A 12062-nucleotide genomic window follows, 5' to 3' on the forward strand; every position below is an offset into this window, starting at 1 on the left:
CGAGTGGCCCTCGACTCAGTCTGCTTTCCTTGCCACATCCAGTCTGCACACAGGCCACGGGCTGCACTGTAGAGTGTGTCCCAGTCTGACCACAGCTCAGCCCTGCTCTATGCCAGCCCCGCTTGTCCTCTCCCACGTGGATGATGGTGACTGCATTGACGGGCGGGTGGGTATGTAGGGGCCATGTGGCATAAGGGGAGGTGGGTTTCTCACTGCTGTCCCCTCTGCCTGTCCCACAGCACAGCCCCTTCTTTGCTGAGCAGCTGACCGCATTCCAGGTGTGGCTGACAATGGGCGTGGAGAACAGGAGCCCTCCCGAGCAGCTCCCCATTGTTCTGCAGGTGAGCGTGTCCTGCCGAGAGGGCCTGAAGCCCCAGTCTTCTGGGGTCAGCACCCAGGAGCATGTGGTGGGAGTGTGACTCGGCCCTGGCTGCTGTGACCTGCTGGCCACTGGCAGTGGGGAGTGAGTCACAGGCCTGTCAGGAGGCACGGAGCTGAGTGCATGGCTGTTTCTGAGGGGCTCCACCCCCACCCCTACCCTCCATGAGACACTATTTTGGGCTGTAGGCATCCACCCTCATTTCTCTTTGTGGTGTGCGGGGACTGAGGGTGTGCGAGCTGCTGCAGCCTCAGTGGGAGAGCGGGTCTCATCCCCCGGCCTGAGGGCCTGGCTGCGCTTCCTCCGAGACAGCTGATACTTCCTTCGCAGGTGCTCAGCCAGCCTCACAGGGCGAGGTGCTCCTTTCCAGCACCATGGACACGGCCCCTTCCTCCGGGCCAGGGTCTGCCCATGTGGGCCGCACACACACTTAGACAATTACATGGAAGAACTGAAGTTTCCCTGGTTCTGGACCATGTGCCAAGAATCTCAGCCAGAAGTGCGCTCAGAGAAGGGGGCGGGTTTGACAGTCAAAGTGCAGCATAGTAGCCCCATGTTGTAATGTGCCCCTGAGGTGTCTGGCTGTGCTATTCTGCATTGTGACTGCTCTTCTGATGGTGTGAGAAGAGTGCAGGAGTCACTGTGTCTTTTATGTGCTGCTTGATTAGTCCAAGGCTATCCAAAGTTTGTAAGGTGAGCTGTGGGAACAAATTTTCAAAACCAAAAAAAACCCAATAATAACAAAACAAAGAAAAAGGACCATGTTGCAGAAGACCCGGCTTTCTCCTTGGATGAGCACAACAAAGTGGCCAGTGTGTGTGAAACAGGCAGACAATTTCAGGGACGGTAGGGGTGCAGAACCTTGATGAGCAGATCCTGTGGCCCTCATGCTGCCCTCCCTTTACGTCTGCCGCTGGGGAGGGGGAGGCAGAGACAAAGCAGGCCTCTCCAGAGCAGGGCACGCTGTCAGGCCTGCCAAGTCTGGTCTGTTTGGTCTGGCAAACATTCTCTTACTTTTTTTTCTTTCTTTCTTTACAGAGACAGAGAGAGAGATAGACAGGGACAGACAGACAGGAACGGAGAGATGAGAAGCATCAATCATTAGTTTTTCGTTGCGCGTTGCAACACCTTAGTTGTTCATTGATTGCTTTCTTATATGTGCCTTGACCACGGGCCTTCAGCAGACCGAGTAACCTCTTGCTTGAGCCAGCGACCTTGGGCTCAAGCTGGTGGGCTTTTGCTCAGACCAGATGAGCCCGCGCTCAAGCTGGTGACCTCGGGGTCTCGAACCTGGGTCTTCCGCATTCCAGTCCGACGCTCTATCCACTGCGCCACCGCCTGGTCAGGCTGGCAAACATTCTCTTAAAAGTGGCTATCAACTGCTTTTCAGTGTTCCATTTACATCTGCCCCTCAGGGACAGAGAAGACCTGGTAATGCTGACTCCGCTGCTAGAATAAGGGAGGGGACAGGAAGGAAGATGGCAGGTCCCACCTCATTCTGGGGCCCAGGTGGATGCACATAGGAGCCTTGACCTAGGAGAATGGGGGCCGAGTGCAGCCCACAGTAAACTCCTTCCTCAGCTGTTCGGTTAACCTTACCACACTCCATCCTGAGGAACATTGCAAAGCCTGGACCCTATTACCCATAACTTGTCCTCACGTGCCTTAGCAACTCACAGGCTGTTGCTTCGGGCTCAGAATTTTACTGCAGGTTTTGTAGCTTTTCTGATCATGGCAGTCAGTCCACAAACCAGAAAGGATTTCTTCATCCTGAAATGCAGGCTTTACCTGATGACCACCAGGGTTGAATGGAAGGTCTCCTTGGGCCAGCAGCCCCTCGTGAAGATGGGAAAACAGACATACACTTTCCCCGATTGGCCCAACGTCCTCATTGGCCTTTTAATATAGAGCTCAGCAAAAGTGATGGAGGAAGATTCCGTAAGCCCTGCGAGGCTGGGCATAGGGAGGCTCTGCTCGGACTTGGCATTACATCTGCGCTGCTCAGGTCTGTGCAATGAAGCCCCAGGCTGAGGAGCAGTGTCCATGTTGTGGACAAGGGAAGACGGGATTTTCTGGGACATGGTATCAACTTGCAAATCCTCCAGGCCTGGCATGCGGAAGACCACGGACTTTGTTTACAAGCAGTCCTTGCTCCGAGAGCACAGGGCGGCTGTCAGGCAGCTGACTGGCACATAGTATTGTTGCTGCACATGATCCCTGTTAAGCTTCCCATCTGTGGTCCTCGGGCTCCCAGGCACTGGCCTGCATGCCCACCAGGGTTGAGAGCGATTTATTTTAAGCGGCCACTTGTCCAGCAGGTGTCAGCCCAGAGCCGAGCTCCTCGCGTGTGAGGCCGACGCAGTGCAGGTGCCGCAGCAGCTCTGACATGACGCGTCCTCATGGCACCTAATCAATCCCTGTGACCCATTTGGTTCCTCAGTGTTAGTCTCTGTACTTTCCAGAGACCCAGGGCAGTCTGAAATGGGAAATTTTTTTTAACTATAAATGTAAACAAATGCCAGTCCTTATGGTAAAAGTGACTCATGTTGAGCTTCAGTTATTTAAAAGTACAGATCAAAGGAAGGAACTGGAAAGATATCAAGTTCCTTAAAGAACACCCTTGACGTTTTCCCAGGACACTTTGCTGATAATGTTGATTTTCCAACAAAATGTTCATAATGGAGCACAGAGCCCTGCGTCACTGTAACCCTCAGATGCTGGGTCTGCGATGCCGGGCTGTCAGGGAGCACCGTGGGGACCGCCGGTCACAGCAGCACTGTGACCTACTTGCTCCTTTTCCATTCTTCACCCATAACTAAGGCCTTTCCCGAAGCTGGAGGAGCCCACAGAAACCACACACACCCCGTGGCGCCTTTCCTCCCTGATGCAGCTCTGCCATTTACCCTCAGAAATAGCTCCATCCGCTGTGACAGGTGTCAGCAACAAGGAAGCCAGGAACAGGTGCAGGCTTGCAAGATTCTGTCTGATTGTTGCCAGCGGCAGCCATACCCCCAAACAGCAAATGGAAGGCCCTACTCCCCCAGGTCGTCCAGACTCTTGGACCTCAGGCAGTTTCATGTTCGTTCAAAACAAATGCAGCCACTCAGTATACTGCTGAAGATGGAGGCAGACAGAGATGCCTGCAACTGGACGCGAGACGGAGACATGAGTGCTTCCTGTGCACCCCCAGCTGGACTGCGTTTGAGAATAAGCCCGGTCTAAGGGTGAGGACACTGAGGTTCCCAGAGCTTAAGTGTTTAAGTCCCTGTAGGAAGTGAGAGTCAGGGTGACAGGTGGCTTGACTCAGTCCACTGTCCCCTGTCTAGATTTGCACCTCCAGAACCGGCCCTCAGATGTGCCCTGGGTGTGCCCCACGTCACCTCAGCCAGCTTCTCATCAGAGTGTCTCAGTGTCTCAGCACAAACCTCTGCTCAAGGATGTTGTGAAGCAGTGGGTGGAACCAGTGAGGATGAAGCCAGATGTCCCAGTGGCTTTGCCTCCTTCCCGCTCCCCTTCTATCTCCCCTCCCCTCGTTTCTCTCCTCTTCCCCTTCCTCTGCTTCTTTGACCTTAACTCTCCACCTGGGGTAGCTCCCCACCTCCTCAGAAAGACCTTCTTGGGAACCTGGTGCTGTCAGCATGCCCTCCCTTTCCTCCCTCCTCTGTCCACCACCAGGAGTCCTCCCTGCACCCCACCCTCCTCCTGCGCTGTGTTCACGTCTTTGTGGGGGAGCTGCTCAGGCTGCCCCATATTCTCACCCCTGCTCCAATCCTGGTCTGCCATCCATCTGCACGACTCCACCAAGATCTCGTCCCTGCACCCTTGGGAGTCCTTGGCTCACCTCCTGGCACAGTTGCCATGGTACAAACCTCCTGTCCCTTGGCCTCAGTGCTGCTACCCTGTCCTCCGCTTCTCAGCCCACCCCTCCCTCCCCCTCTACCCTCCTCTCCCCTTGCAGACCACCCACCCAGGCACTCCCATCCCTGTCCTTACCTCTTGCCTCATTTCAGACCTTAATTTGTTACCTAATAAACCCTTGTGTTGTTCTTGTTTTATGAGTTTAAAAAGTAAGAGTCAAAGAAGTTAAGTAATTTGCCTGAGAGCGCAGCACAGCAAACCAGCGTCCTGTCCCGCATGTGGTCATGGGGGCACCTGTGGGTCTCTTGTGGCAAGTATGAATCTGTTGGCCTGGGAGGGTAATTTGGTGACATGTGTACACAGCTGCTCTAACCCTGTAATATTTCAGATTTGTCCTAGAGAAGAGACACACCTGCCAGCATACCTGGCCTAGTTTATATCAGCAGGAAGGTGACAGGCCCCCGTGTCCAGCAGGGGGCTGCTCGAGCGCATCATCATGCCCTTGTACGGGCTGCAGGGGGCTGCAGGGTTGGGGGTCTGCTGGTGCTGAATGAGACTCAGAGCATACTCCTTAGAGTAAATGTGATGGGGCAGCAGAGTGCTAACCAGTGCAGAAGTGAGGGACATTGTCCCCAGCCAACAATGTCGGGAGGTTTATATTCCAAAATGTCTTCAGTGAGAGATCTCTGAATGCAGTTACAAAGCATTTGTCCCAGCACTTTCTGCGGTGTGCTTCTTACCTGTGAATGGAGAGCAGGTATCTTCCTGGTCTGTCTGAGCGAGCTGCAGGGAAGGGAGTACCTGCCGTGGGTGAAGATATAGGACACTGGGCAGACCTGAGCCTGCTCGGCAGCTCCAAGTGACCGGCTACATACCCACTTGGCCTGGCATGCCATTGTCAGTGATGCTGTCTCCTTGTTTCCCCTCAGGTGCTGCTGAGCCAGGTGCACCGGCTGAGAGCCCTGGACTTGCTGGGAAGGTTCTTGGACCTGGGTCCCTGGGCGGTGAGCCTGGTGCGTGTTCCTGCTGCGTGTTACAGTCTGAGAAGTGATATAGCTGTGGGGTCAATGAACATGGGGGTGACCCATGGCCCGGGAGGTCCTGGGAGCACAAATGCTGTGGGCCCGTCTCCACATTTTGGGTTTGGCTTTGCCCTCCTGTCCCACCTGCTTTTATAAGATGTCAGCATAGCAGGACAGGAAGTGCTGCCAGCCTGTGGCTCTTAAGGGAGCAGCTCCATTCTGCTGCAGCCCTGGCCAGCCACGCTTGGCCCATCTTCTGGGAATAGCCTGGGAACCCTCATTTGCTTCCTCTCACCTGGTATTAGGTGGTTCTGTAACACTTTTCAAGTTACCCTGTAGAATAGTAGGAACACCGATTAAAACAGAAAAGACCAGCAAAGATGGAACCAAAAGGCAATTTGTGTTTTTTGACAAATCAGAAGGAAAAGAGATGTCAAGAAGAATTCTGGAGAGTAAGGGAGATTCGAGAGACCTGTCAGTCAGTTGCAGCCTGTGGACCTCATTGGGTTCCATCTGCAAATGATTTGAAAGTTGAGTTTGAAAACATGAAACAAATTTAGCTGGGTATCTTGTGTTACTAGGGAATAAATGTTCGTTTTTTTAGGTGTGGTGATAGTATGTGGTCCTGTTCTTATAAGCAAGGCCTTATTTGCAGAGACGAACAATGTTTACAAATGTAGTTCCATGGCCCAGCTATGCTCAGAGCGTCCGGAGGTGGGGGGTGAGTGGGCAGGAGGAGGGTTGGGTAGTGAACATGTGATTTGCTCTCCATATAGGAATATTAAAGTCTTCTCGTTATGTAATGTCAACAGCGGGTGACAACTGGCAGTGCACTGAAGGAGGAGGTGGTCTGGAACTGGGAGGGTAGCTCGGCACCCGTCACTGGGGCCGTGCGTGGCTTGTAGCCCAGGGGCCATGGTGAGGGCCCGGGTGTCTGTGAAGAGTGGAAGAGAAGATGGGCACATATGTATTAATAACATTTCAGAGACATTTTCACTTATATGGTTAACAACTCAGTTTGGCGCTTAAAAACTCCAGGTTATGCTAACTGGAAATTTGTGATTTGCTGGAAAAACAAGGCGTTGTGAGAGGCCCCGATTTGATCCTTAGGTAAGGGCCTGGCTGCCTGGACCAGAGAAACAAGCATTTGTCCCTTGTTAAAGGTGGCCATTAACGGGACACAGGCCCTGCCACTGGCATGGGTGGGGGTCACAGCCCTGTGCCTGTCCTAGAAGGGATTCCTTATTAGAATTCTAGCACATTAGAGATGAAGACAGTGTCCCTAAGCTGAGATGGCATCTCCTTTCTGACTTCCCTGCTTGAGAGTAAAGGACCCCACACGTACCCACAGGTGACTCCCTGCAGAAAGCAGCCCTGGGGGGCCCAAAGCCGCCAACAGCGCTCCCCAGCATATGCATGTGTGACTGTTGGAGCTGGAAAGACAGTCATTGAGAGCCAGACAAGGTCCCACACATGAGGGTCCCAGTTAGGGACCTCTTGTCCTGTTGCTGAGAGTAAGCAAGGCCACTAGGGCAAGGATGGGGGCCACCTGGCAGCTTCTAGGAGTAAAGTCAGACCAGGGGGTCTGGAGGGAGCCCTGTGCTGTGAGCAAGGCACAGCCACCTGTCTGCTGACACCCCTGGGCTGGCCACTCCTGCTGATGTTGCCCTCTCTCCCCAGGCCCTGTCCGTGGGCATCTTCCCCTACGTGCTCAAGCTGCTGCAGAGCTCAGCCCGGGAGCTGCGGCCCCTGCTGGTCTTCATCTGGGCCAAGATTCTCGCTGTGGACAGTGTGAGTAGTCCCCATTACCCCTTGGGCACAGCCCTCTGTGTGTGCTCTGTGCTGCCAGGCCCCTTCTCCCTGCTGCAGTGGACCGCACTTCTTGTCCTGCCTGGTCCTAGGCCTCCTCCAGGGATGACAGGACTTCCTGTTTTCCAGAAGAAAGCAAACACTTCCCCTCGGGCCCTGTCCTGGCTATTACATCTGTCCTCTCCATGCATGCTGCCTCCACCCGTCCCCAACTGCCCCTCTGGCCACTCAGTAACCCTGACCATGTTTCTTTGGGCCCTGTGTCTCCCTGATCCCAGCAGACTCATCTGTCTCCCCAGGCTAGCCCTGGGGATGGTGCCTGGGGCCCCACTTCATGCCGGGCTCAGCCCCATGGCTCTGTGGGCACTTCTTAACTGTGTGATACCTGCCTGCATCTCCCGTCACCCGTCCTCAGGCCTGTTCGCCCCCCACCTACACACACACACACACCACACACACACACACACACACACACACACACACACACACACATCTAGAACTGTGCCAGAGGCTGCAGGTGACAGAGATCACCGTCCCTGCCCTCGACAGGGTCCCACGTCCCACAGGAGGCATGTGCCCAGAGTGTACGTTTCCAATAGAGGGGGCCTCAGACATCCTCCAGTGGGCTGCATGGGTGCTGGACCTAACGTGTGAGGGTGTTGAGTGTGGATGGCAGGTGGGGATGTGGGGACAGCTTGAGTGAGGCGAGGGACAAAGGGCAAGCACAGAGCACATTAGAGGCAGGCACACACAGAGAGGGCCTGTCGAGGTGGAGGGCGCTTCCTTCAGCAGGTGTGAGACACCACTACAGGTTTTAGAATAGAACACAGAACCACAGTATGGTTTCTGAAACATCTGACCTTGGAGTACAGAGACTATGAGGTTAACCAAGGGGCAGGGAGGGCCCAGTGGGTGTGGGGGAGACGCTCAGAGTTTCAGCCTGTGCAGTTGGAGGGATTGTGTGCTGGTGTCAAGGGTGACCAGGCTAGCAGACATGGTAGGGAGTATTCTGCAGACCAGGTGATGAGCCCCGTGGCCTGAGAGATGGAGACTGGGGCCTCGCCTGCAAGGGTGACAGCGGGTGACCCCTCAGAGGAAACGCAGAAACAAAGGCTCCAGGGCTGAGTCCTGAGGGGCTGCTCTGAGGGAGCCCAGGAGGGGCCATGAAGCTGTGTCCTGCAGGAGTTGTGCATCTCACACTCCAAGAGCAGTGAGCTTTGGGATGAGGTGGCACTGAGGCAGGGACACAGGTGCCCCTGCAGGCAGTGGTCAGGAACAGTCTGCTCAGAGGAACGTGTACAGTGATGCACTGGGACTTGGTGTGACCTGCTTTATGTTTACGGTCAAACACTTCCTATATTGATTTTCATTATCTCTAAAAAATGTGAATATTAGCCTCTAATTTTTCCCTATTATTCTTTTTAGGCTTGTTTATAAGGCTCCATGTTGAAGCTGTCTGGCTTCGTTCTTCCTATATTTCTGGGGTTTTCTACTTTTCCTTCCTGCAGTTAGCCCCTCAGATAGGCCTGCCATCTCCAGTGATGAATGGGCCCAGAGGGAATGGTCTCCCGGCCACAGGCCACTTCGGCAGACACAGCCATGAGCCACAGCCAGGCCACCTTCATGCAGAACCCCCAGTCTGCTTGTAACAGGCCCTGACAGATGTCACTTGGACTTCCAGCCCTCATTTTAACAGAACTCATTTATTTGTATTGATGGTCCATTTAATTTCTTAAGTGTACATCATAGGGCGCAGAAACAAAACCGTAGCAGTAGGGAACAAGTGTGCAAAGACCCAGGCCTCACCTAGAAGCTGTGTCAGAGAGGGTGAGCTGTTTAAGTGACTTGTGGTGCCCTGTCCCTTGTCTGCTGAGATAGAGCGATCATGAGGGTGGCCTCCTCTTAGCTGTCACCCCGAAGCCCGCAGAGTGCGTTTTACTCTGGAGGAGACTCAGACCCAGCCTCGGGTCCCTGGGGAACGGGGCCAGGAACGCAGAGCCTGAGCCACACTGGTCCCAGGAGCAGGCTGCTTGGTCCAGCCCTGGGGTGCGTCAGAGACCCCCTACCTGGGATGGGGCCAGATTGCTGCTGGGGGTGACTAGCTGGAGGGCTGGCTGAGGGAGGCCGTTCTTTGAAATGTTTCTCAGTGGCTGAGAGTGACATATAAAGCTGGAGGGGAAGCCTGGTGCTGGCTGCTGGCCAGCCAGGCAGACAGGATGGGTTGCTGGTGGGGAGAGGCAATCACGCTTCTGCAGGAGGAGTGATAGCCAGTGCCAAGGGCAGAGCAGAAGGGCCGTTGGCTGTGGTGACTGGTGGGCTGTGCTGAATGAGCAGCCCCAGGGCCAGGCCAGCGGGGGCAAAGGGCCGCACAGCTTAGTCTGACTGCCATGGCGGCTCTGTGAGCTCTTTGTGAGGGGCAGCTGCAGTGTCGATGGGAGAACCTGGAAATCGAGGCCAGGTGGATCGTGTGATCCGGAAAGCACTGCTCAGACCCTCCCCTGACACCCACCCCTCTCTCCGGGCTCTGTGGCTGTCCCCTGCGCCTGGCACTGAGCGACCTAGAAATAGCGAAACCCTAGGGGGAGACACCAGGACTGAGTGGGTGTGCTCAGGGTTGAAGGCTGCTGTTGATACATGAAATCAAGACACAGCCAGTGAGGAATAAGTGCACCCCATTTACAAGAGAACCTGAAGTCTAGGGGTAACCTTCACCTGACACATGAGAAGCCTCTAGGAAGGAAACAGCCTTCCTGAAAAAAACAGTAACCTGATCAAGCCCTACTCATCTGCAGAGATCATCATCACAAATATCTGTGTTCTCCACATTTATTTAAACTTTAATACATCCCAATAAAATTACCGGCAGCCTTTTTTTTTTTTGTATTTTTCCGAAGCTGGAAACAAGGAGGCAGTCAGACAGACTCCCGTATGCACCCGACCGGGGTCCACCCGGCACGCCCACCAGGGGGCGATGCTCTGCCCATCTGGGGCGTCGCTCTGTTGCAACCAGAGCCATTCTAGCACCTGAGGCAGAGGCCACAGAGCCATCCTCAGTGCCCGGGCAAACTTTGCTCCAGTGGAGCCTTGGCTACAGGAGGGGAAGAGAAAGACAGAGAGGAAGGAGAGGGGGAGGGGTGGAGAAGCAGATGGGTGCTTCTCCTGTGTGCCCTGGCCGGGAATCGAACCCGGGACTCCTGCACGCCAGGCCGACGCTCTACCACTGAGCCAACCAGCCAGGGCCTTTTTTTTTTTAATTATTATTATTAATTTTTTTTTTTTTTTTTTTTTTTTACAGAGGCAGAGATAGACAGGGACAGACAGACAGGAACGAAGAGAGATGAGAGGCCTCAATCATCAGTTTCTCGTTGCGCGTTGCGACTTCTTAGTTGTTCATTGATTGCTTTCTCACATGTGCCTTGACCATGGGCCTTCAGCAGACCGAGTAACCCCCTGCTGGAGCCAGCGACCTTGGGTCCTAGCTGGTGAGCTCTTTGCTCAAGCCAGATGAGCCCGCGCTCAAGCTGGCGACCTCGGGGTCTCGAACCTGGGTCCTTCCGCATCCCAGTCCGACGCTCTATCCACTGCGCCACCACCTGGTCAGGCTATTATTATTTTTTTTTACAGAGACAGAGAGAGTCAGAGAGAGGGATAGATAGGGACAGACAGATAGGAATGGAGAGAGATGAGAAGCATCAATCATCAGTTTTTCGTTGCGATACCTTAGTTGCTCATTGATTGCTTTCTCATATGTGCCTTCAGCAGACTGAGTAACCCCTTGCTTAAGCCAGCGACCTTGGGTCCAAGCTTTGCTCAAACCAGATGAGCCTGTGCTCAAGCTGGTAACCTCAAGGTCTCGAACCTGGGTCCTCTGCATCCCAGTTCGATGCTCTATCCACTGCACCACCGCCTAGTCAGGCTTTTTTTTTTTTTTTTACCTGAGAATATAGTCATGCTTACTCTAAACTTCCTATGGAGTAACACGTGGGAATAACCAGGAAAACTCTGAACATAAAGGCTGATGACAGGAACTAATCCCACCAGATATTAACATTGACCATAAAGCTTCAAAAATGAAGAGCATCGTTATGCTGGGTCAGTGCCAGACAGACAGATGGGGGAGTGTAGGGAGTGGCCCTCCGCATGTGCAGCCGCCCTATGGTGAGGTCAGCTTCTCAGGTCCATGGGGAGGCTCCTGGGCTCCTGGTGCATCTCTGAATGCCAGCACTCGCTGTAGAGAGAGTGCGTAAGTACATAGTGTGGCTATGGAAACAGTGGGAGAAGACACAGACCCATTCTGTTTTAACCTTAGATTGATAAAAGCACAGCTTATTAGGCCCTGGCCAGTTGGCTCAGTGGTAGGGTGTTGCCCTGGTGTGCAGATGTCCTGGGTTCAATTCCCATTCAGAGCACACAGGAGGCGTGACCATCTGCTTCTCTACCCCTCCCCCTCTCTCTTCTCTCTCTCTTTTTCCCTCCCACAGCCATGGCTTGGTTGGTGTGAGTACATTGGCCCAGGCACTGAGATGGCTCTGTGGAGCCTCTGCCTCAGGCAGAGCATGGCACAAGCATGGCCCAAGATGAGCAGAGCATCAGCCCCAGACTGGGTTTGCCAGGTGGATCCCAGTTGGGGCGTATGCAAGAGTCTGCTTCTCTAGCTCCCTTCCTGTCACTTGGAAAAGAAGAAAAAAAAGAGAAAGAAAGTACAACTTATTAATAAATCTGATTGCATAAAAATTTCCGTGGTGGAAAATATCATGAGCAAAGTTTTAAAACAAAGAATCTGGTGGGGGGATGGGTGTGTTTAAACTCCAATCACAGGTAAAGACTGGCCTCTATAACATGTAAAGAGTTTCTAGAAATCAAGAAAAACACCAATACTCCAGGAGAGAAGTTCTCAAAGGAAACAACTGCCATTCACAGAGAAATGCAAATAAAATGTTTCTTTTTCCATGAGAAGGTGGGCACACAGGAGTACCATGCCAAGGTGTTATTGC

General features: G+C 53.6%; 1 protein-coding gene across 1 annotated transcript in view; it reads left to right on the forward strand.

Moving 5' to 3' along the window:
- RPTOR (regulatory associated protein of MTOR complex 1) overlaps positions 1–12062 on the forward strand; it is a 244418-nt gene that overhangs the window by 186518 nt on the left and 45838 nt on the right. Inside the window, exons 11-13 of the mRNA XM_066237453.1 lie at positions 240–341; positions 5167–5250; positions 6940–7050. Of these exons, the coding sequence (XP_066093550.1) occupies positions 240–341; positions 5167–5250; positions 6940–7050 (297 nt within the window). The remainder of the gene's footprint in view (positions 1–239; positions 342–5166; positions 5251–6939; positions 7051–12062) is intronic.

The sequence above is a fragment of the Saccopteryx bilineata genome, chromosome 6 (genome assembly GCF_036850765.1).
Source record: "Saccopteryx bilineata isolate mSacBil1 chromosome 6, mSacBil1_pri_phased_curated, whole genome shotgun sequence".
NCBI lineage: Eukaryota > Metazoa > Chordata > Mammalia > Chiroptera > Emballonuridae > Saccopteryx > Saccopteryx bilineata.